Source organism: Eptesicus fuscus, chromosome 7 (assembly GCF_027574615.1).
Source record: "Eptesicus fuscus isolate TK198812 chromosome 7, DD_ASM_mEF_20220401, whole genome shotgun sequence".
Lineage (NCBI taxonomy): Eukaryota > Metazoa > Chordata > Mammalia > Chiroptera > Vespertilionidae > Eptesicus > Eptesicus fuscus.
The window spans coordinates 61,095,602-61,120,036 of record NC_072479.1 but is presented as its reverse complement, the minus strand read 5'-3'; the positions used below and the strand labels follow the sequence as shown (position 1 = coordinate 61,120,036).

At 58.7% G+C, this 24,435-nt stretch overlaps 1 protein-coding gene across 2 annotated transcripts in view; it reads right to left on the bottom strand.

Annotated features, from left to right (window-relative positions):
• The window catches only part of HDAC7 (histone deacetylase 7), a 35,940-nt gene extending 12,986 nt beyond the window's left edge, over positions 1 to 22,954 (bottom strand). Inside the window, exons 1-12 of one of the 2 annotated variants that reach the window (XM_054719132.1) lie at positions 22,718 to 22,954; positions 7,469 to 7,519; positions 3,814 to 4,001; positions 3,603 to 3,705; positions 3,191 to 3,302; positions 2,509 to 2,624; positions 2,246 to 2,371; positions 1,786 to 1,877; positions 1,502 to 1,612; positions 1,184 to 1,364; positions 804 to 1,000; positions 416 to 586 (exon numbers count right to left, since the gene is read on the bottom strand). In XM_054719132.1, coding sequence (XP_054575107.1) covers positions 416 to 586; positions 804 to 1,000; positions 1,184 to 1,364; positions 1,502 to 1,612; positions 1,786 to 1,877; positions 2,246 to 2,371; positions 2,509 to 2,624; positions 3,191 to 3,302; positions 3,603 to 3,705; positions 3,814 to 4,001; positions 7,469 to 7,519; positions 22,718 to 22,736 — 1,467 coding nt within the window. In that variant the 5' untranslated portion in view covers positions 22,737 to 22,954. The remainder of the gene's footprint in view (positions 1 to 415; positions 587 to 803; positions 1,001 to 1,183; positions 1,365 to 1,501; positions 1,613 to 1,785; positions 1,878 to 2,245; positions 2,372 to 2,508; positions 2,625 to 3,190; positions 3,303 to 3,602; positions 3,706 to 3,813; positions 4,002 to 7,468; positions 7,520 to 22,717) is intronic. The other variant, XM_054719133.1, reaches the window with a different exon arrangement.
• Between the last annotated feature and the right edge of the window lie 1,481 nt (positions 22,955 to 24,435).

Genomic DNA, 24,435 nt, shown 5'->3' with positions numbered 1-24,435 from the left:
CCCGTGGCTTGACTCACAGGTGAGAGCGCCTGATTAGCGCGCTAGAGCCTGGCTCTGCCCACTTCCTGCCCTAGGCACCTTCCTGGACACAGTACAGCTGGTCCCGGGGAGAAGCACTAGGGGAGGCAGGTGTAGGGCTCCATCAAAGGCTAGTCCCACTGCTGGACAAGGGACATGCTTCACCCAGAGCCTGGCACGCTGCTGGAGTGCATGTGTAAGTGGAAGTGTGCCTGCATGCATATATGCACCGTGTGCGCCCGTATGTGTGTGTGTGTGTGTGTGTGTGGATCTGGCGGACAACCACGGGTCTCAGAGCTGTTCCCCACACTGATAGCCTATCTCCCTCCCTTCCGTCTATGCCAGGCCCCCGCGTTAACCAACTACACCTCTGAGGGGCACTCGGGCACTGCCATACCTGCTGGTGCTGCTGGAGAACAGGGCCTCTGGCTTCATGCTGCCCCGAGCTCGACCCCCTGCATGCCAGGCTGTCATCCCCCGGGGGCCCCACTCCCCCACCATCCGTCTCCAGGTCCTCAGCCGAGGGTATCTGCCGTAGCCGGGGCTTCTCACTCGGCTTGGCTGACCTCTGGGGAGGGAAGAGGCCCGCTGAGAAGCCATGCTGGAGGGTGGGGTGTGGGGTGGGACGTGGTGGGCTGGGTGGCCATTTATTTGGCTGGGATGCCGTTGGCCAAGTAGCTCTCGGCCCTCCAGATCCCTGCCCTTCCAAATCCTCCCTTCTTCTTTCAGCCCCCGTGGGCCCAGTGAAGCAACCCCTTCCACCTCCCCTACCCAGTTCCCCTCACCTTGATCAGCTGGACGTGAGGGTTGAGCCGCTCCAGGCGGGGCTGCAGGGGGCCCAGTGATGGGGGGGCGGTGGCGCTTGGGGGCAAAGGCTCTGAGCGGGTCCGGCTCAGCGGCCAGTGGAGGCCTGACCCAGAGAGCCGCTCGGTGGTCAGTAAGGACTGGGCAAAGTGGAAGGGCAGGGGCCCAAACCCGGGCACTGGAAAGAACGTGGGGGGTGGCATAAGGGGGGAACCATGGGGAAGAATGGAAAGAAGCAAGGGCACGGGCGGGGGGCAGGACCCAGCAGGGAGATGCACAGAAAGATGGGGCAGCGGAGGGGGTCGGCCCTTACCAGGGTGCAGGGATCCAGCCCCTCCCCTGGGGAAGCAGCAGGACTCACCAGTCAGCAGGGGGGTGTGAGAGACTGAGGGATCCAGGAGGAGAATGGGCTGCAGACGAGAGGGCATGGTGCCCCCAGCCTCGGACTCCAGGCCAGGGGGCAGGAAGAGGGGAGCATGGGGGCTCCCTAGGACTGGCCCCCGAGGGCCCAGAGTTGGATGGGTCCTGCGGTCACCATCAGCCTGGGGGAGAGGCGGGGAGGGGGTCACAGGGGAGCAGGTTCCAGCAGAGAGGACAGTGAAGGCGATGGGTGAGGCGGCAGAAGGGAGTCAAGGAAGCTGGGGAACTTGGCATGTGGGAGGGCGCCACAGCCACTCACCCTGGCAGGGGCGGGCAGCCCCAGTGTGATTGCGGGCAGCAAGGACACTGTCGGCAAGGCGAACGGGGCCAGAGAGGTCTCCTGCCTCCGCAGCCGCTGGCCCAAGAGCGCCTGCCGTGGGGAGCAGGGCAGGGGTCACTGGTCCCAGACCTCCACCCCTGGGCACGCCTTCCCCGGAACACCCAGCCCCAGCAGCCCAGCAGCCCAGCAGCCCCAGGGCCCCTGCTGAGAGGAAGACTGAGCCTCAGAACTGCCCCCTGAGAGTCCACCCAGCAGGGCCTTACCTCCGAGCCCAGGATGGGGTTGGGGCCGTGCTCGCTGTCATTGGGAGAGCTGCACCCTGACGCAGGTGTGCTGCTACTACTGGGGGAGGAGTCTGGGGAGCAGGGGGAGCAGGGGGGCAGGGGGCGGGGGAGAGGGAGGCACAGTCAGAGGCCCGAGTAGCCAGTAGCCAAGAGGCCCGCCTCTGCTCCTGCTTCCCTCCCAGAAGGGCGGGAAGCAGGCAGGCCACCACTAGTCTCCAGGGCCTTTGCACGCTTTTTTCAGGCACCTCTTCTGGGCAGCTTAGCCAGCAGAGCAGAGGCTGGCTTCCCGCCCCAACTCACCCCTGGCAAGTGTGTCGGGCACACCCTGTACAAGCACCCGCGGTCACCCTGAGGAAGGGACCCATCTTGGTGGGACCTCCCCCAAAAGGACAAGATCAGTCACCCCTGCCTGCGCCCGGGCCCCGCTGCTGGCCCTCACCTCCGAGGGTCTCGGCAGGCCGCCGCCGGAGGCTGGGAGGGGCGCTCTCCTTTCTGAGCAGCGGGTTCTTCCTCCGCTCCAGGGACTTCTTGGGCTTGTAGCGCAGCTTCAGGTTGGGCTCAGAGACTGTGGGAGCACCAGCATTACTTGGCCCCACGCCCACCCTCCTCCCCTCTGCCCATTAGCCCTCCCTCCCGGTCATCCCATGTTCAAGGCCTTCCCCCTAACTCCCGGAGGGGTCCCCGCCTGCCTGTCCCACTCACCTGTCTTACGCAGAGGGTGGTGTTCTGGGGGGTCACTGGGCAGGCTGGGAACAGGAGGCAGGAAGCTGCTGAGCATGGAGCGGGCAGCTCCTTCCGTCTCCAAGGGCTCGAGAGTCCTGTGGGGTGGGTGCCAAGGCCGCTTCAGAGGGATGGGGGTGCCCAGAGGCCTGGCAGCAACCTCATTCCACAGAGGCCCCTTCCTCAGCATGGCCACCGGCCCGGCCAGGGGAGGGCAGCCAGCAGGGTGGGCAGTGGGGGACTGGCAGGCACAGGGGCCATCTCCAGGTGGCAGCAGCGGGCCACCCACCCTACCAGCAGCCAGGGTCCCAGACACATTGGGGCCCGTCTCCCCGGAGAGGAACCTGCTCTAGGAACCAGGATATTTTTGTGCTTAGGGGCGACACAAACAAGAGAAGGGACTTGTGTGGAAGAAGAAAGCCAGGGTGGGTGGGTGTGTGCACAAAGATGGAAGCCTCGGGTCGGGGGTGGGGAGGTAACTAAAGAAGAGAGGAGGGCAGGTGTCAGCTGGGAGAGGGGACCGGGCAGGAATTACTAAGGGAGGTGAGGCATACGGATCAGGTGATAAGCAGCTGGGAGAGGGTAAATGAGTGCTCACAGGTGGACTTATAGGGAGGCGAGGGCATGGCAGGGACAGGAGGGAACAGGGGGGAGAGGGCGTTACCTGTAGGGAATGCTGGGGCTACTGGGATGGACTGTCCTCTCTAAGGCTGCCTGCTGTTTCTTCAGAATCACCTCTGCCAACTTCTGCTTGACTACACTGCTGGCCACGGCGCCTGCGGGGAGCGGGGGGAACCACGCGTGGGGCTGGAGTGGGCGGACAGGTGGCCGGCCTGCACCTTTTCTTTGCCTTTCCACTCCCCTAGTATAGGACAAGGTGACCCAGGATTCCTCAGGCAAGAGCCAAGCCCGAGGCCCCACCTCAGAACCCGCCCCCCCCATTTCTACCCCACCTACTAGTACATTCACAGAGCCCAGCAAGCAGAGGGAGACCTGAGCTGGCGTCACTGCCACCCCAGCCCTGCCGTGCCCAGGTGGCTGGGCCACGGACACAGGCGGGAGGCCTCCATCCTTACTTCGCTTGCTCTTGTCCTTATTGAGAAGCTGCCGCAGCTCCTGCTCCTGCTGCCCCATCGGCAGCTCGGGCATCGGCGTGTCCATGGAGAGCTGTGGGCAGGGCTGGCCGCCCAGGAAGGGGCAAGGAGTTAAGGGCTGGGACAGGGTCTCGGGGGCGGGGGGGAGGCTCAAGGGAGAGAGGGGGCTTGGGAGCTGAGCTCGTATCTTTACCCTCATGGGCTCCACCGAGCGATGCTGCTGCAGGCCTGCCAGGAAGAGGTGGTGGTGCAGGTGCTGGGGGTGCTGCAGGGCCAGCAGCGCGGGCTCCAGTGGGGGCTCCACCGGGGGCCGCTGGCCCACCCGCAGGTCCATAGGCTGGGGCTGAGGGCCTGGCGTGTCTGCGAGGGGCCTGGGGCAGCCTGAGGACACACAGCAAGGAAGCAGAGTCAGCTGAAGCGTCTGTACGCAGGGGCAGGTTCCAGCCTCGTGGCCGCCTTCAAGGCTCACGTGACTCAAAACAAAACATGCTTTAGGGGCCTTTTCCTCTCTCCATCCTCACCGTGGTCCTAGAAGGTAGGTATTTTCAACTCCATTTCTCCCAGGAGTAAGGAGGGGATCTCAACTGTCCTTGGGTGGTCTATCGCTTGTGGGGTTCGAACTGAGCCTCTGACTCCGAGCATACCGCTTTCCCACTAAAAGACGGGGGGCTGGGACGGTGGGGATCTAGAAACAGCTGAGAGCAGCTGATCCTTATGCCTCACCTCCCGGTCCCCTCTCCAAACTGACACCTACCCTCCTCTCTTCTTTAGTTACCACTTTGGCGGGACATTCTGGCCTTGCTCTCTCCTTCCCTTCTGCCCACCTGGAATGAGGATTTGACCCACTTGCCCCCAGTGAGCTGGGCTCAAAGACAGAGATCAGACAGGTGCACAGCCCCCCTTCATTCAGCCTCCAACCCCCAAGGGCCTCAAAGGCCCTCTCAGTCATCACCCTCCCTACTCTACCGCAGGCCATAGGATAAAGAAGCGATGCCTCGCCCGGGCCAGTTTGCTCAGTGGTTAGAGCGTTGGCCCCGTGGACCGAAGGAAGGGTCGCGGGTTCGATTCCAGTTAAGGGCATGTACCTTGGTTGCACGTTCCCCAGCCCCAGTAAAGGCCCATGTATGAGGCAGCCAATCAGTGTGTCTCTCTCACATCGATGTTTTTCTCTCTCTTCTCTCTCTCCCTCCTCCCTTCCGCTCTCTCTAGAAATCAAGGGAGAAAATATCTTCAGGTGAGGATTAAAAAAAAAAAAAAAGAAGCGGTGCCTCCAACCTGCAGCCAAGCCCTGGCCACCACCCAAGGGCTGCACAGCCCGTGTGCCCATGGAGCCTGCTCTCGGGTGCCCTCACGCCAGCTCTGGGCCAGCATTGGTGAGGACGCGACTCAGGTGCCTCTTCTCGAGTGTCCTCTGCACCCACGCCAGGAGCACCCTGCCAAGGCTGTGGGTGCAGGGGCTATTTATAACTAGCTGCCGGACCAGGTTCTCCACCCGCACAGCCAGCTGAGCCGGGTTGGGCTGAGCAGCCAGAGATGCTCCCGGAGAAGTGAAGGCAGACAGGGGTGGGAGCAGGTGCCCTCAGAGCACAGAGCACTGAAGCCTTTCTGGAGGGGCCTGCTTCGGCTCATCCAGTGCCGAGCAACCCCCATCAGGGCAGCCCCAGGCTGTCCTCGGGGCCCGAGGCTGTGGGGGAATGCCGGCACTGTGGCAAAGCACCAGCCGGGGAGTCAGGAAACACGGCCTCCAGGCCCAGCTCAACCATGACTAGTCACTGTCCGAGCCTCTGTAGCACATGTGCACGTGTGGCTGCAAAACCTCCTCACCTCATCACCACCATAGGCCCTGGGAGTGGTTGTCACTCTTCTCTTATCCCAAATAAGGAAAAGGAGGCTCAGGTAAAGGCCACCCAGCTCCGAGCAGACTGAGGGCATGGGTTCTGGCCCTGCCGAGGCCAGTGTTCCAGCTCCGCTTTCCCAGTGACTCTCAGCCAGCTGCCTCCCCTGGTGAGTGTTTCTCACCGGGCACAGAGGAGGGGCCTCAGTAGGCTGAGGCTAAGGGGCACCTGCTCTAACATCCTCTCCCCATGAAGTGGACAGAGAGAGGGGCAGAGCAGGTGTCAGAAGCCCGGAAAGGATGGCTGTGCCCCCAGAGGCAGCCCGTCACGGGCAATGCACAGCTTTGATTCCCGGACCCCTTGTTCATGCATCCATCCAGGGAACCAGGTCACTCTGGTTGAGTATGGGCCTCCAATGCCAACACACTCCTGCCCCAGGAAGGGTCTCAGTTCTTCCTCATCTGGTGTCCTGGCTTCCTGGGGTGCCTCGCCTGGTGATGCAAGAGGGCTTGCAGCTGGTGGCTTCGGCCACACACGGACCGTGAGCAGCCCCGTCCCTCACTCCCAGCACCTCCAGGGGCCAGAGCATAAATCTTCTGGAAATGGCTCTGCCTAAAACCCTGGGAACGGCTTGCAGGGTGATTCAGCATGTGGGGGTCTGCACCGTCTGGTGCTAACCCTGCTTCTTTCACCTTTTCTCCTACATCTGAACATAAATCCTCCACCTCAGCCATCGGCTCCCATCCCGTCACAAGCCCATGTGCCTTTTGTCCTCTGAGTTTTGCGTACAACCTCCCTCTCCTGGTGCTGTCCTCTCTCTTCAATTCTACTTTTCCAGGTCCTACCCTTCCTTCCAAGCCCAGCTAGAATCTTCCCTCCTCCCTGGACCCAGCCCGGTGCCACGTGGATTTCAATGACGTTCCCAGTTCTGTGCCCACAAGCACTGCGTGGTCTGAGTTAAGCCCCAAGGGCAGGGATTGGTTTTGCTTATTGCTCCCTATCCCAGAACCTAGAACAGTGCCTAGGACGTGATAGGCACCCAATAAACACTGGCTGAATCAATGAATACATCTCTGTATCCCCCCAAAAATGCATAGGAAGGTGCCCCTGGCACAGAGACGGGGTTAGTTTTTCTTTTTCTAATTTCTGTATTTAATTTCTAGAAAATTACACATCTCTGAAGACTAAATAGTAATAGATGGTGAATTTAATGTTTCTTGAATGAATGGATCAACACATTAACCAGATGTCCCCTCATTTGGCACTGGTCACATAATGCAGTCTGCTATTATTTTCCTCGCTTTGTGTCCTATCTCCCCAACCTACCTATAGCCTTTTGGACAGCCAGGATGGATGCAAAGAGGACACCTGGCCTTCATTTCTCCCTGCCATGTGTAACTATTCGGCGTCAGGTATGCACCTAGTAGGTCCTCAGTGGATCCTGGCTGAAGTAAGGGAGCCCTCATCCAGCCTCAGCCCCAGCCCACAGGCATGTCCTAACCAGAGCAGGGAAGTCCACTCCCCTCCTTGCTCAGTGCAGCCTACTAGGAGGCAAGGGAGATGAGAGAGCCAGGAAGAGGGGTCCCTCCCCTGCTACCTGAGCAGCACAAGGCATCCTCCATCCTGCAAGAGCTGCCATGCCACCTTAGAGGGGGGCGTGAGGACAGAACGAGCCAACAACCAAGAACATGAGCCTGACGTGAGGCAGGGGCCTGAGTATAAATATGAGCTTCCTACTTGCCTTCCTGTTTCACTGCATCCTGCCTTTCCTCTTCCTGTCGTGCTTCCTAGCACTGGGGCTGGCCTGGATCCAGAGTGGCCTCTTTATCTCCACTCCTCACCCCTTCCCATGCAACCCCAATTCACCCTCTCCCCCAGAACCCCAACCTCCTGACTCTGTGGCAGACCAGCCAGCTCCCCTGCCCAACCACTACTCAGCTACTCGCCCGTCTCATGTCCTTTCCACCCTCAGCTCCCACTTCCCACCCAGCCTCCCTCAGGACTGATGCTTACCTGTGCCTGGGGGACTGGGGCAGTGGGCACCCGGGGTCACCTGGGTCCCATCTGTAGAGAGAAGAGAGATGGAGTGAAGGGGCTGCGGGAAGGGGGCAAGGAAGAGGGAGGGAAAATATCCAAGCCAGGCCGGCCCCTGCCTCTCCAGGGGACCCCCCTCCAGCTTGAGCCCTCCAAAACCTGGCACCTCCAACAGAGGCTCACCAAAAAGAGAAGACTCCATCCTATTCCTTTCCTCAAATCCCCATGCCGGATGGCAGCGATCCTCAGCTCCCTCTTCCTCATCCAATCTACTAAGCGACTCAGATATCTCACCCTGCGGGAGCTCAGGCCACAGCAGGAACCCAGGGAGGCCCCGGTTCACCCAACAATGCCCTCAGCCCTCCCAATGTGCTCAGATACAATCTTCCCTGGGCCCAGGCTCCCGTAGCCCCAAGGGAAAGGAGAGGGCTGGGAGGTGAGGTGGGGCTGGAGGTGGGACAGCAGGGCTGGTGAGACCTGTTGAAGATGCCAAGAGGGGGGAGGAGGAGGAGGAGGAGGAGGAGGAGGAGGCAGCAGCGGCTTGGAAAAGGGGACTGGAGGCTTCACAGTGGGGGAGGGACTAGGTCATGGCCTAGAGGTCAAGTCAGGCCTGGTGGGCGCTGTAAAGTGATGGGTCTGGAATGCGCAGCCCAGGGACCCCATAGTAGGTACCCCTTTCCTCCTCCTGCTCCAGCCTGCACCCTTTAGCCAGTCCCACCCCCCTCCCCGAGGAAGAACTGCTCAGCCTTTTTCTTGAATAAGTTGTAGCAGAAGTGCTTCCTTCTGGAAATGGCCACCTGCCCCAGCCTCCTAAGCCCAGCTCAGACCCATCCCATTCGGAACCCATGAAACGCACAGTAGGGCCAGAGCTGGTGAGCAGCAGAGAGGCCCTGAGGAGTACAGAGACTGTGGGGTGGGGGAAGACAAGGTGAGTCCGAGGCCACCTGTCCAAAGTGGACACTTTCCCGCCTGCTGTCCCAGCTCAGGGTCGAGGAGACAGGAGGCCAGGAGACTGGAAAGCTGGGAGGGGGCGTCTGGTGGCCACACCGGAGCCCTCCTTGGCACAGGAATATTTCTGGAGGACAACTGGTGAGCGCTGCTCTTTGGGCTGTGTCGAAGGGGCAGCCACAGTTCCTCTTCCAAAGCTGAAAAGGAGAACTCCCTGCAGGCAGGCGCTGGGGGAGGGGGCAACTCCAGGCACAGAGACTCCCACCAACTGGCTTCCGTCACCAGGGCCCGAGCTTCGAATGGCAATGTTTGGGAGGGAAACACCACTCCACCTATTCAAATTCTGCCCACCTTGTGAAGTCCAGTCCAAGCCCATGTCCTCCTGAAGCTCATCCTGACCTCTCCCGGCTCCCCAGAGCAGCCATTCTGTGTCCACCACCTGCACACACTCCATTAATCATGGTCTCTGGGTGTCGTTTGTAAGCCATGCCCATCTGCACCTAACACCTTGCTGGGCACACGGCGGACACCGGTGAATGGAACATAATGGCTCTCTCCTGGCCCCTTGCCTGGGACAGGGCATGCACATTTCTCAAGGTCTGTGAGCCCCAAGGAACACTGGTGTGGGAGGCAGCCTCTCCACCCCAGGACACGGAAACCCCGATCCCAGGTTCTCTTAGGACCCCCTCTTTCTTTTGCAGGACCTGGTCCCCCAAGACAGGTTTCTGAACCAGGCTCCGGGGTACACTCTCAGAGGCCATGTCAGGCCTGGAGTCCCTGCCTGAGGCCTGGTCGGCAGCCTTCACGCTCTGGAACAGAACCCGGTTCTCTGCGCTTCACGCCCCTGGGAACTACGGATTCTGGACACCCTGCACTTTGTGGATAGGAGAAAAATTAATGGCCCTGAACTCTGTAGTGTTTGCTGCCTGCCCCCAAAGGGATGTTCTGTGATGCTGATTGATGGTCTAAATTCTGTTCAGAAAAAGGGTGTGTGTGTGTGTGTGTGTGTGTGTGTGTGTGTTGCCAACAGGGGCTGCTTCCAAAAGCAATTCCTGGAAAAAAGTTCTGCTTCTCCCCTAACTCCCTGGCTCCGTGCTGACAACCTCCGAGTTCAGAAGAGCCCAGAACAATAGAGAAAAGATCCCGGGAACAGCTTTCCTGTGTCCCAGAGGGAGGAAAGCTATTAAAAGGGACACAGTCAGGGGTTGAACTGAAACCAGAAAGTGAACATCCTGCATCCCAGGCTTGGGGATAACGCTGGGGACCCCTCTTCTCCTCGGCCCCTCTCAGAGCACTGTTACCACTAATGTGGGGTCTAACAGTAATGAGATCAGGAGTGAATGGACCGCAGGGACCGAGAATGCTTCACAGGGCTGGACCCTTCTCCACACATCTCCTGGCCAGGGTGGGGCCCTCTCCTTTTCGGAATCCTGGCTGCCTCCCATTTCTACCATCTTGGGAAGCAGCTGTAGTCAGGCTGAAGAGGCAGTTTACTCAGCACCAAGGCACCGGGCCTACCGAGTCACCTCCCCAAACCAGAACACCAGCTCTCATCCAGAACCAAAGAGCCCCGGAAATCCTGCTCCGGTGGTCCACCCCGGCCCTCAGCAACCCCCAGTGCGAACACAAAGGCCACTCTGCTGTCCCTGGGCACCTGCCCGAGCTGCCCTGCCCTCCTACCTTGTTGCCTTGGGCCCTTACCTGCCCCGCAGAAACCTGAGCCTGCCTGATCACCTGCTCCCCAGTGTGGCAGGCCCCCGGTCAGGGACAGGGCTTCCCGAGGAGCACTGCCACCCAGAAGCCTCCTCCCAACCACGCCACAATCTTTCTTAAGCGGTTCCACATGCCTGGTCTCCTGACCAGCTGAGGTCCAGGCCCCAGCAGCCAGAGGAGAGCAGGCAGCAGCAGCGGTAGGCCAAGTGCCAGGTCCGGGCTGACCCCTGCCCGCCCCACGCTGCAGCTCTGACACAGGCGGGACCAAGCTTGACTCCGTATCTGGCTGGCAGAGAAGAGGAACGCTGCGGGGTGAAATGGCTTCAGGAAGATCCCCAAATAAACAAACACAAGAAAGAACAGCACGGTTGCCAGACCTCTCTGCCACAGGGAGGGCTGAGCACGGAGACGCTCTTCTTGAAGGCACTCAGGTCACAGAGTCTGAGAACTTTAGGAACTGTGGGCTTTAGGAACTGTTCAGGCTAACACAGAGGAGGGAAGACAGAGGGAAAGGGGCTAGGTCACAGTCACCTGGCAGGTCAGTGGCACAGCCAGGCCAGATCAGATCAAGGCAGGGAAACCCCCAAAAGTCGATCCCAGACACAGGTACTTAGGACCTCCATGTGAGGTCACTCATGTGGGGGGTTGAAGAGATGGAAATAGGAATGAAATCTGGTTCTCACTTTCAAGGAGTTTAAAATAAAGCACACTTTTTTTAAAAAAAAAATTTAAAAAAATGCTACTTACAGATACTAACACATTTTCAAGGAGCCTCAAGAAGTATAAAACAAAGTTTCTCACTCACCCAACTCCCTTGAACTTCCCTAGAATCAACCCTTTTTTAACAGTTTCTTGAGTCTCCCTTCCAGAAATTCTCTTACTAATTTTCTTGGCACGAAGCCGCCTATTGCTCAGAATTACCCAGAACCCAGGGAGTGGAAGCTGCCTGGAAACTCCTGCCACGTGAAGTCATGGAAGTGAGGGTCCTCAGAGTAGAGGACATTGGCTTTGAAGTCAGATGGACCTGGCTTCGAACTCTGACTCCCTCAGTGACCAGCAGGGAGAGCCAGGGACACAATGTAACCTGGTCAAGCCTCAGCTGCCCCTGTAACGAGCGGCTAAGAATATCTGCGTGGGAGCAAGTCATCTGAGATTAACCGTGCTGAGCGTGAAGCACCTGGCATGTGGTTGGTGCTGCCTTAATGGCTGTGATCAATAACACGGCTCGCTCCTGAACTTGCCTGCAGCCCCTCCGGCACAAGCATTTCACCCTCCTCTCCTCTACCACCGTCCCTTTTCTCCCAGACGCGGTCCCCAGCTCCCTCGTTTATCCCATGCCTCTCCCAACCAGTCTCACCGCTTTCTCTTCCACCTGAACTTTTGTAAACTAACACTTGGCTGTGTGCCAGGAGTTGCTCTAAGTGCCGTGCATGCGCTAATTCAGCTGACCCTCACGACACACCAACAAGGTGGTCACTGTTTTTATTGCCATTACACAGATCAGCAGGCTGAGGCCCAGCAGGGTTGTCCGAAGTCACGTAACTTGGAAGTGGCTGAGCCGGGACCTGAGCCAGGCCATGGGGCTCCAGAATCCAAGTTCTCAACCAATACACCCAACTGCTCCCCAACAACTTTTTCTCCCCACAGGCCGGCAAGGGGAGAGCAAAGGCAGGACCTAGCTGGGCACAGGTCCCTACCCGCAGTAAACCCCACCCCTGCTGCAGGCTGGAGGGGAGAAGCTGCCTGTTCCATCTCTGGGCCCCCGTGAAGACAATCCTGAAGAATGACGTCTGGAAAGCAGCTAACTGTTGTCTTCCCAGATTCCACGCAACGACTTCAAACGGCGTGTGGGCACCCGGGGCTGGTCTTGGAGGAGCATCGGCCTCACTTCCCCTGCTCTGAGTGCTCCGCCATATCCCCTCTCTAGAGGCTCCCAGGTCCCTGCAGGCTCTTCACTAGCATCCCAAAGCAAGGTCCACAGTGCAGGCAGAGGGGCCAGCTGCCCACGGGGGCAGAGGCTGGGCTCCCAGGTGAGCTGCCTGGGACGTGGGGGCTGCCACGACCAAGGCCTCCTGTCAGTCTAAGGCGAGGGGACTGGAGCTCTGCAGGCTCAGCAGCTGTGCACCAGCAGGAGGCTGGATGTGAGAGCCGCAAAGCTGGCCCTCCAGCCTTCGCAGCAAGCCTGCCCCTTTCCCCAGCGCTGGGGCCCGGGTGGCAGCTATTTTTAGCTCTTGACACCTGGGTATTTTGCAGCCGCAGGATGTCCGGTTTGGAGTCTCTTTCTGGGAATCCCGCAAGCGGCTGTTGTAAACAGCCCCACGCAGCGGTGGCCAAGCTGGGAGCCTCGCCCCCCTCTTTCTGCTGTTCGAGATGAATCAAACAGGAAGCAGACGTAACCATGGCAGCGGCAGCTTGAGCTCTCCAGGGGTGGGAAAAGCGCCCTCCCTGGCTCCTTGCCCAGCCCCAGGTCCTCCTCCACTCCATGCCTCTCATGGATGGAGACCCCTGGACCCTAAGGCAGGGAGAACTGGGCATTCTGAATGTGGGCAGCCATTGGTTCTCGGGACTAGCGCTCTCTGGAGAGCCTCACAAGAGCCTCTTTCCTTAGCAAAGAAAAACGGGGTTTCCTCCAAGCCCTGCCGGCCTCGGGGGGCCTCTGGGACCCACCACTCAGTCCTCCCAGCCTGCTCTTTGTGAAGGTGTGAGGGCAAGAGCCGAGCTACTTGCTCAGGGAGGCAGCATCCACTTCCTGTCACCCACAGCCTTTTTGCAGCCGGGGAGGCCTGCCCTGCCACGCCACTTCGGGAATTCCTGAGCAGGCCGGCTCCCCTAGTCCCAGCCCCTTGGTCCAGACTGCCCCACTTCCTCAGGCCCTGAAGCACTCAAAAACGAAAGTTCCCACCTACTCTCACTCCTTGCTCCAGTCGCTCCAATCCCTAAGATAGGAAGTTCACCCTAAAGTCTAACCACCATCATTCCTATCTTAGGCAAAACATCCCGAACAGTCAAGATGGGAGCCCCACTGTAACATGAGGAGAAGAGTTGAGGTTCTGTCCGCTTCTGCTTTGGTCTCTCCCCCTCTCCCACCTCCTGGTGCTCCACTTAAACCAGCTACTCCCTCTTAGCAGACAGTCCTAGACAATCTTGCTCAAGGGCCAGCGCTTGCCCCAACAGGGGCGCTTCTCTCTCTCTCTCTCTCTCTCTCTCTCTCTCTCTCTCTCTCTCTCTCAGGCCACATGCCTGGGGCTGCCTCTCAGGGCCTCCCGTCCCCCCTCAGAGGTCTCATAGTCATTCATTTGCCATCCTTGTTGTTCCCTCCGCTCTGGGCCCTCCACGGCCAGACCCTGCCTCCCTGTGTGTGTACCCCACTCCTGCTTGCCCGCCCACCGGCCTCTCCCTGCTGCACATGAGCCAGAAGCTGGGCCTTCCTCAGCTCCTCTCACCTATGCCAACCAAGAGGCCACTCAGCCGCTCCAGAGACTGCCAGGGAAAAGTTTAAGTTATGTTAATAATTATCATACTATAATTAACATTAGTAATGATCAACAACCATGCATTAAATGTTCACTGTGTGCTGGTGACTGTACTAGGCATCTCTCTTTTACTGTCTCGTTTGGTCCTCAAAACCCTATTAAGGTAGATACTATTATCACCCTCATTTCACAAAGAAGGAAACTGAGGCTCGGGGAAATTAGGAAAATCGCTGAGGTCACGCAGATGGCAAGAAGGGCTTCTGGGACTCCAGAACCTTAGCTCATAATCACTACCCTGGTGTGCACAACTAGTTCCACCCACCTCCACTGAGGGGCCACAGGGCACAGCTGGGGCCCGGCCTCTGAAGGCCTGGGGGTGATTCCCAGTGCCAACATGTTCCCACAGTGTGCTGGTCTTCCATCCGGAAAACATCCACAACAGCAAAAACGAAAACAGAGAATAATCTCTGCATGTGTCCCTCACATGTTTTTGGCCTCCAGGAGGCACTCCCCAACTCCATCTTCACTCCCTTTTTCCTCCTCTATTTTTCCTGCTTTTTCAATGTACATGTTACCATTTTGTTTCCTGTGCACTGCCTCCAGCAGGGTTTAACTAACCAAGCAAAGCTCCCAGGGCTGCAGGGGAGGGTCACAAGCTGTGTGGAAGCACTCTGGAAACTGTTAGGCCTATATAAACGCAGGTTGCATAACCACAGCAAGTCACCCTTATAGTGAGCAAACTCCCTTGGGAAGAGATGCTGTCCCAAGCTCGCTCGCTCACTCTCTCTCTCTCTCTCTCTCTCACACTGACACACACACACACACTGCACCCATGGGCTGGTAGAAGGGATGGAGCACCCACTAGTGTAGAAGGGAGCACCCACCTTCATGGCAAGCTCCTGGGGACTAAGAATATAGCCAAGGGCTATTGACACCCTTGCACCTGGGTTAGGGGAAGGCAGAGGCCACAGTGGGGATCCTGGCTTGTTCCATGGCTTGGGAGCATGATGGGTATGAATCTGTGAATGGCAACAAGCTATTGATGAATGCTGGCATTAAGAGGGAAGCCACATTAATATTAATGACAGTAAGTACCCTGGAGATTGCCATCCCACTTAGGCCTTGGTAGCTCCCTTATTTCGCCTGTTATTTTTGGAAGATGGCCCGTGTTCAGGGCAGATTCTCCAGGTGACATGATTCCCTTTTGTGGCCACGGCTGCCCTTAAGACTTGGTGAGCCGGATTTTTCCAGATCACAAATCCAGCCAGGGTGCTTACCCAGCCTTCAGGGAATGCAATAGCCAGATGCCTGGTCCTGGGTACTGATTTGGACAAACCAGATGTGAACAATTTCTGGCCAACTGGGAATTTGATGAAATGAAAAGTGACCTTAGTGGGAGGTGGAGAGCACTGCCCGGGGGCACAGCACACACAATGTAATCTCATTTAGGTAAAAGGTATGGTGTATAAAGGCCTGTCAGGAAATGGGAAGGTGTGCACGGAGGTATCGTGGCAGTGATCTCCAACAGCTGGGATTGCTCGCCGTTTTTTGTGTTGTTTTTTTTTAGTTTTTAATTTTTGTTTTTTCCGTGTTGTCTGATTACCTGCAACGCACATAAACTGCTTCTATAATAATAAAAACAGAATACACACACACACACACACACACACACACACACACACAAATATAAACTGACACAGCCAATGGGTTGCAGAGTCAAGACCCAACCTCTGGTTCCCAGAGACCCACACCACTGGGCTTTCACTGACTCCATTTGAATTCTTGCACCTCCAAGTCTTTCGAGGTTCTGAGTGATCTACAACCCAGCGTCCTCTGCCTCTCCTGAATCACACAGAGGACCTAGCACAGGGCTGGGCACACAGTCAGGACTTACTCAATGAATGCCTGCAGGCTGAATAATGGTCATTTACTGACAGAAATGCCTTCTGCCTCTTCCAGGGCGCTGTGCTGGGAATACTCACTGCTGACATCACTGACCTTCCATCCCTACTCTGCCTCATGTTCCTCTTAAGAGCTGCCAGGGAGGGGCTAACCAAAAGGTCACCCCAGCAGATGCTGGCGAGGTGCTCCACATCGGGGCCATCGGGGTGTCCCGTCCCAGGCCCTCTCCAATGCCGGCTGGACTCGAGACCCTCAGGTCCCCGGCGTCCTACCTCCCTGGGGAAGGCTGGGGGCAGTGAAGTGAGAGAGAAGTCCACCCTGTGACTTCTGGCTCCAGACGCCTGCTGCTCCAGGCCCTTATGGGTGGAGGAATCTGGAACAGAGAATTTGGCCTGATTTTTTCCTGTGAACTGGGGCTGGGCCCAGTTTCTGTTCTTAGCGTCTTCAGCATTCCCTAACCCTGACCTTCAAAAATATGAAAATAACACTAATAAGAATGACGAATATTCTGTGTACACTGACTTCATACCGGGCACGGTGTGAACATTACTTACTTTAATCTTTATAGCATCTCCATGAGGCTGAAACTATTATTATTTTCATGTTACAGATGGAGGAATTTGAGGCACAGAGAACCGCGTACCCAAGGTTACACTTAGCTGTAAGCCCTTGCGCAGGAGAAAGGGCTCTGCCGAGGTCATCCAGGCCTCCCCCTGTGTCCTTACAGGAAGGCCCTCCGGCCAAGCTCTGCAATGGGCACAGCAGACCGAAGGTGATAATGAACTTCTGTCGGATGCTGTAGAATCCACCAAGTGCTTACACATGCATGTGAGAAAATCCCCACTTGAAAGACTAGGAAACCAAGGCTTAGGGCCCTTGGCAACCTTGCCCAAGGTCTCTCAGCCATTCGGCTGGGTTTCAAACCCAGGGCTTTGGCCCCAGAACGGCACGCTTCTCCCCCTCTATGTCACAATCCCCCTGGCCCAGTTCTCCAGACAGCCCCGAAGGCCAGGCGGGAGCAGCACATCCTCCCGAACCCGGGATGAAGCCTGCACTCAACCCCTGCGCCGGGGTCGCGGTGCCAGCACCTCCTCAGCAGCTCCACGGTGACTCACTCCTGGGACCCAGGGGAAACAGCCCTGCGCTGTGGGCAAACACAGCTTGCCACCGCCCCGCCTCCAGCTCCCCGCCTCCACATTTGCTAACTGAAACCCGGCTGCTGCTATTTTTAACCCTCCAGCTCCCCCTTGCCTGGGGCTCCCCGCCTTCACCCCACCCCCACCCCCTGACCCAACTGGGTGCCACCAGCCTGTCATTCTGAGAGCAGTTCCACAACCTGAACGCCCCAGAGGGCGCAGCGGATGCCCAAGAAGGTTTGTGGGGCAAGCAAAACAAGCCAGTTTCAGCCCAGTCCCCAAATTCCCCCACCCCGGGCTCTTTCCGACCCTGTGGCTCCCAGCCCGCCCTGCTTCTCCCTGCCATCCTGGGAGCTGGGGGGAGGGAGGAATGGGGTGACTACAGAGCCAGAGCTGGGCTCCTTGCAATGGGCTCTGCAGGGAGCTGCGCGGGAACTCCTGAAAGGGAAGAGGGTACCCCCTCATTCTCTCCAAGGCTCAAGCTGGGCCCTGAAGGCCCAAAGTCTCAAAGCACCAGGGTTTCCAATCCCTGCAGGCAACTGAAGGGAAAAAGGAAGTGGCTGGAGACAGGGCGGGGATGGTGAGTGTAGCCCAGGGCCCTCCTCATTAGGAGAAGTCCCCTCCCCACCTTGCTGTGGAGGTTGTGGAGTGGCTAGGGTTGAGCCTGGCACAGGAGTCCAGGGGGTTTCTGCACCGAGCAGCCTAAAGGAGGCCCCGGGTGGAATGCCAGCCGAGGCGGGACGGACGGGCGGGCCTCTTCTCTTAGATGAAGCCTCCTCCAACTCTCAGCTCTCTAGAGAGGGCTGCACCGTTCTGCAGCCTGCAGCTCCGGGGGGCCCGACCAGAAGAGGTTGGAGGTGAAAGGGCCTGAAGGCTGCTGGCCGATGTGAAAGTTAACCTGCTGGGGGGGGGGGGGGGGCATTGCCTTCTAGCTGATGACTCCCCCTGGGCCGAGAGTTTCAGCCAGTTTGGGGAGCAGATTCCAAGGGCCCAAGAGAGGCTCTGCAGGCCCTGCCAAAGGTCTCTTCCGCGGCCACTCTTGGCCCTGTCCTCTACAGTATGTGCCCCAACCCTTCTTTTGGGGTTCTGTCCTATTTTCCAGGGTCTAGGTCCTCTCTCAGCCTGGACCCCCTCCCTCTCTCCTCAGTTGATTTCTGAGCCAGGTAAATAAATTCCAGTGGCCACAGAGGCAGCCCGGCTAGACCTAGAGGGGAGGGACTTGGCACAGGAGTTCCAGGGTGGGGAGATGGGGAGGAAGGAAATGAGGTGGGAGGAAGGTGAGGCAGGAGGGTCAGGAATGGGGCGGCGCTTGAGAGCTCCTGGAGAGAGGCTGCTACCTTCCCGACACCCAACGTGCCCCCAGGGCCTGGGCTCGCCTACGAAGGAGCGGCTGCTCTCCCACGCCACGGAGTGGCCTCGGTGTGGACCCTGTCCAGCTCTCCATCTTCCTCTTCTCCTTGGCCAATCTCTGGGGGCCGCTTGAGGAACAGAGACCCTGCTCTGTCCCATGCCAGGCAAGAGGCTGACAATTCCGATCCCCCACCTGGATCCAGGCAGTTTCCCAGCATGCTCAGAAGGCTCTGAGGGCTCACGTCTAGTCTGGGGAGGTGATAGGAGGCGTCAATGTCACCTCCTCAGGCAGGCCTCCCCTGGCCACCCTTTCTAAGGAAGTCCCACCTTGTTATTCTCTATTACTGCACCCGGTTCATTTCCTTCTTAGAGCTTATCACAGCGTGTAACTAGATACATAGACTCATTTCTTTACTTGCTTACTTGTTCTGTCTGTCTCCTCTACTAGAGTGGAAGTTCCCTGAGGTCAGATGCTCTGCTTATGTGTTCACTGCATATCTGTGCCTGGCACGTGGCAAGGCTCAGTAAGCATCCAGTGAATGGATGAATAGCTGAACGACTGGCTCAGTAAATAGGGCCTCCTGGTTGCCAACATTACCTTTAGGATTGACGCTCAATAGCTCCAGGATTTCCCCAGGGAGATGGAAGCCGGATGCAACCAGAGAGCAAGATTAGGAAGCCTGGGACCCCGAGGGAAAGGTCAAGGCCCAGTGAGTGTGTGCGTCAGCCTCACCTAGTGCCCTCCATCACGCTGAGTGTGGACAGGGGCATACCTGCATACACAGAGCATGCATAGCTAAGCCCGGACCGTCTTCAGAGGCTTGAGGTCTTCCTCTCAATAGCCCCTGAGTCCCTGGACAAACTGCACACCTTCTAAAAGTCTCCGTTTCTTCAAAAGAAAAAAAGGAAGAGGTTGGCCCACACTGGTGGTCCTCATGTCCTCAAACGCGGCTTTGCACCGGAATTGCTAAAATCCAGATTCCCAGGCCCTTCCCCTGCAGATTCTGAATCTGCCTGGATGGGGCCTGAGGCTCTTTCTTTTTAATACACTCCCAGGTGACTCCCAAACAAATGGTCTAGAAACTGAGACTTGAGGACCACAAGTGAGATGGTGCTTTCCAGCCAACATCTGGACTTCTATTAAAAAGCCATTTCTGCACAGGTATACAGCCCCCCAAAACATGAACACATTCCCCACACAGAGCCATAAACTGCAAAGGTATACACTACATAGATGACATACATCTGCATTACACGTGTACACACTCCCAAAAGACCCAACACAAAGCCACTACGTGGATCACAAACTGTCACAGAACCACACCTGCAAACATAGCCTGGGGCGCACACACAGGCCCCCACTACACACCCAGTGTGCACACACACCCATCACAGGTTGACCCACACTAAAGAGTCGCTATCCTGAATTTATTTTGCCTCTGGGAACTGGTCCAGGACCAAAGAAGCTATGCTCCGCTGATGAAAACACCCCTCCCGCCTCCGCCACCTCCACCCTTATCCCTTGCCCCAGGCAGCGTGCTGTCCACCTCCCCCTTGTAGGGGGGATGCTGAAGGAGGAGGGCAGTGGAGAGATGGGACGAATGCAGGCACAGAGCCCGCCCCAAAGTCCAGCAGCCCTTCTCTTCCCCTTTCCCTCACCCCAAAGAGATGCAGAAGGGCCTCTCCCCAGTCATCCCTCAGTGCTCTGCCCACTTGCCTAGATTCCCAGGCCCTGGTCCTAGCAGCCAAAAGGGTTAAGGAGGTGGCCAGATTTAGGGACTCCTCCTAATACTCAGGCCTCTAAGGAAAGGGCTGTCTGGGGGCACCTTCCTGCAGCCCGAAGGCCTGGGTCCCCCAGGGAAGGTTACCACAGAAACAGGGGGAAATATCACAGGGAAACACAATACCCGGCAGGGTCACCTGGTGACCAGGCTTCCTGCTGTGTTGCCCCCCCCTCCTCCCCCCCCTCATCTCAGCAGCCCCACAGCCTCCTTCTCCAGCCTCAGCCTGGGCCTCCTCACCAGTGCTCTCCATCCTGCCTTCCCTGGGTTGGGGGACACAGCCTGTGCCACAAGTCTGCCCCCTCTGTGGTTCCAAACAACAACATCAGGGATGGCCCAGAGCGGAGCCCCCCACTCCTAATCCTACCAAACGCCCCCACCACAGGAAATCAAAGCTTCCTGCCCCAGAGGAAGTACCCCATCTAGTGAACAAATCCAACACACACAAACGCAGTCCTGGAGCCTCAGGGAGGACACATGCCCTCCCCCCAGCTCCCAAGCCCATGACTGAGGCCCCAGTCTCAGTCTGGGTTGAAGGCAGACCAGGGCCAAGCTCTGAGGGGCAGGCATGGACAGGACCTGAGCCAGGAGGGAGAAGGCCAGCAGAATGGGCACCGGCAGGGTTAGGTCTGCCTCCAGCTCCACTCAGCCCGCCATTCCCTACTGTGTGACCCTGGGCCTTGCATTAGCTCATCTTCTCTCGGGCCCCTGCCAGCTTCTAAATCGCCAGCTCGTAATGAAAAAGAGGTGGAGGTTACATAGGCTTTTTCCTCCCGGGTCCTTGGGCAAGCATGCCCACAGCCAAGAGAGGGTCCCCACGCCCCCATCACACATGAGCTCACTCCCATTATCAGGATTAAGGAAGGGACGCAGGAAGGAAAAGTTCCAACTCTCATTCCCAGAAGCCACCAAGGATGAAAGCTGGTGTCTGTTATCCCTGAAGGTAGTGGTGGGGGTGGGGGGCCCGCATAATAGCCCTCACACTGAACATTGATCCCTCTCTTTATAGTTAACCTCTCCTCCTCTGTGCTCTGGGAAGTGCACCTGAAATTTTCTCCCCGTTTTATTGATGGGGAAACTGAACGTCAGTGTCAGAGCAGAGTGACCATTTTAGATTCTTGGGGGGGTCAGTGCAAGACCTGGATGCAATTTCCCAGCCTCACAATGCCAGCCTAAGACCTGGTGGCCAAAGAGACACCCACCCGTGGGCTCAAGCTAACAAACACAGAGGCCTCGGGAGAACACTTCCCCAGACCATTCCAGATGTAACACCAGCGGCAGCTCTGAGCTTGGCCCTGCTAGGTTCCAGGAGCATCAGGGGACTAAAGGCAAGGGAGGAGTCCCAGCAGGTCCAGGACCTGGTTCCAGTCTTGGTTCACTGTGCATAACACAGCACGTCTGCTCTGTGCCTTAGTTTCCCTCAGAAGTGACTGCAGAAAAGAGGAAAATTACTTATTAACTGAGGTGGGTAGAAGGAACAGAGAGCAGAGAAGAAGAAGGAGATGCTAAGCTATGAGGAGCTATGAGATGGCTTGCAGATGCTGAAAAGGGAGCCTGGGATGTCTAAGAGGGCTGGTGTGAAGAGAGAAGTGTGTGTGGCAACCTAAGCCGCTTCATGGAAGGGTCCTGTTGGGGAGAAATGGGCTGCCAAGGTGCCCCGTTAGGGGGTGGGAAACTGAGTCACAGTCTCCCTTCTTTCAGCCCAGGGCCGGGGAAGGAGTCTTAAAGAAGACCCCTGGGTCCAGGTGCAAGTCCCGAAGGAGCAGGCTGAACAGTCCAGAGGCTGAGTCCCCAGCAGGGCCACTAAAATCCAATGCCCCATTCTCACCCTAGAATTTGGCACGTCAAGCTGGGCCTCAAGCAGATGTTAAACTGGTGTGTGGAGAGGGATGGGCAGCAGCAATACAGCCAGTGTCCAGATGCAGGGGGAGGCCTCTGGGTATGCAGGACAGCCAACAGGGGCTAGGGAATGGCCTAGACTTGGTGGGAGGAGCAGCAGTGGCTGGAGAGGTCAGATCCAAATGTGCAGATCCGAATGGGCAGCCAGAGGGAAGGAAAAAGGGGTTGGGGGGAGCTGGGCGGCCTGCAGGCCCCAGAGAGTTCTCTCTCAGCGCACAGGTCTAGAAACTCCCCGTGTCAGAGCCCAGCCCAGCTTCCAGATCTGCAGCCTGCTCTCACACCTCCCTGCACCAGCAGACCCCAGGCCTGAGGGTGCACACATCCTGTCCCCAACACTCAGGACACCGCCTGCGGTTCTACCTCTGTCAGCCCCTCGGCAGGCAGCGCACTTGGGCACAGGTGTCTCTTCGCCCCAATGGGTGAGCAGGGTGCGGGGCGGTGCTCAGAGAAACCTCCCGGTCCCGGACCCTCCATCCAGGGGATCACTCTGCCCCAGCCTAGGGGTCGGGGTAAGGCCCTGCCGGGATCCGCGGGATGGGATGTCCAGCACCACCGGCCCGGCCACAACTCAGTGGGTCCTGCCCTTTGCCCTCGCGCTTCCAAACCTTCCGCCCCGGAGCACCGCCCCCTCCCGGGGCCGCGGCAGCCGTCCCTCCTTCCCCGGTCCCCCGGTCCGTCCTCCCCAGGAATGGGGGTGAAGGGACCCCGGGCCTGAGCATCGGCGGCCCGGGGCCTCCAACTCCCTCCCTCGGGCCTGTCGCTGCCCCGGGGCGGGCGGATGTGGGCGCCCAGCGGGAGGCCCGAGCCCTCCGGCCCCGGAACCAGCCCCGGCCAGGAGCCTGCCCGAGCCCCGCGGAGCCGGGTGGGGCGGGCGCGGCCGGGGGGGCGCACGCGGGACCGGGCCGCGGGGCGTCCGGAGCCCAAACCGGAGCCCGAGTCCGAGCCCGAGCCCGAGCCGGGCGGACGGAGCGGAGGAACCGCGCAGGGCGGGGCGGGCGGGGCTGGGGGCGGCTGCCCGGTACTCACCAGCGCGGGGACTGTGCATCCAGGGGCCGCGGCCCTCAGAGCGGGGGGCTCATGGCGGGGCTGGGGGCCGGGGCGCTGGCCTCACATCCCCCCAGTCGCCGGAGGCTGCAGAGCGACTGAGAGACGGCAAGAGGAAGGGAGGGGGCCGGGAGGGGGAGGGCCCTGGCAGCCCGGCCGGCCGGGTAGGATGACAATGGAAGGAAATGCTTTATCTGAGGCTGAGAGCGGGCCAAGGGGGAGGGGAGGGAGGGGGCCGGCGCGCGCGGCCCTGGGACACACCGCCCGGCAGACGTGCCCCGCGCGGCGGCGGCGGACACCCCGCGCGGCCGGGGAGGAGCGCGGAGCGCGGGACGCGGCCCCTCTCCGCGCGCGGTCGCCGCGCTGCCCGCCGCCCAGCCCGAGGCGCGGCGCCCCGACCCGCGCACAATTCCCGGAAACTCGGCTACCTGGGCGCCCACAGCCTTGCGTGCACAGCGCAGACACACATCCATGTTTACACTGGGCCAGAGTCGTTTGCGCAGACACACTTTCAGGGGAGGACCTCCGCGCGCACAAGCACAGACAAGTACAGCCCACGAGCAAACAGTCACACTTGGGGACACGCGTGGAGTCTCAAGTCCTCTGAGATCCCTGGGCACCCCCCCCCGCCCCCCGCGCACGACTTGCCTGAGGAAAGTTCCAGGATCTGATTTGAATCACTGCCCAGCCCTCCCCCTTTACCACCCCCCACCCAACGCCTGCAGAGGGGAACCGAAGGGTCCAGCCTGTTCCTATTAAAAGAAAAAGGGGATGGGGGCGGTGCGGATTTGGAAAGTGTTCTTTTTTTAAAGAAATTTCTCAAGGGATTTCCTTCCCTCCTCTCCTCTTCCTCTCTTCCTCCCATTCCTCTCCCCCCCCCCCCCACAACCCTCCCCGCTTCTTTCCCCCTCCCGGTCCCTATGAGTCAAACTTCAGCAATGTGCCCAGTGTCTCCCAGTGCATTACAGCGGATCACAGAAATGTTCCAGTCTGTGAGTCGGAATGCAGCCGCCTCCAGCCCTCCCTCAGCTAATAAACTCAGCTCCTGCCGGCTTTTCGCAGCAGCCCTCCCTGACCCCCTCCACCCTTGGAGCCCAAGGAGGTCAGATTCAGGGGTCAGAGGCTGAGGACCTCACCACTCTGCTTCCCAGCCTAGTCTGTCAGCCCTGTCGCCTCTGGCGATCTGCTGGGTTAGAGACACAGTGGCTCCTGGGAAGGGGAGAGGTCCACAACCTGATCCACCAGGCCCTGGGTTCCCGCGAGGCATCACCACTGGAAGGCGGGGCGCAGCCTCCATCTGACCCCAATCTTCCCTTATTCCCAGGAACCCCGAGAGCCTCCGGATTCTACAGAAGGAGAAATTGAGGCTGAGCCAGAGGCAGCGTCATGTCAGATGGAGAAACAAGAGTCCACAGTGGCCTGAGAGGGCCTGGCCCTATCGAGGTCCAGCTTCTGGCCATAGACTCCTAGTTCCCACAAGCGCAGCTCCAGCCTCAGCACTGGTTGCTAACTGGGGTTTTTAGCAGCCGACTTGGTCTTCCGTCCCTGTGGGTGTCCCAGCACTCAGTCAGCAGGCAGTGAGTGCACTTGTTAGCTTATCCTCACAAAGTCCTTTCCTGGCCTCCGAGCCTCCCTGCGGCCTGGCACATACGACACCATCTCTCTCTCTCTCTCTCTCTCTTTTGCTGATGTTCTGCCCA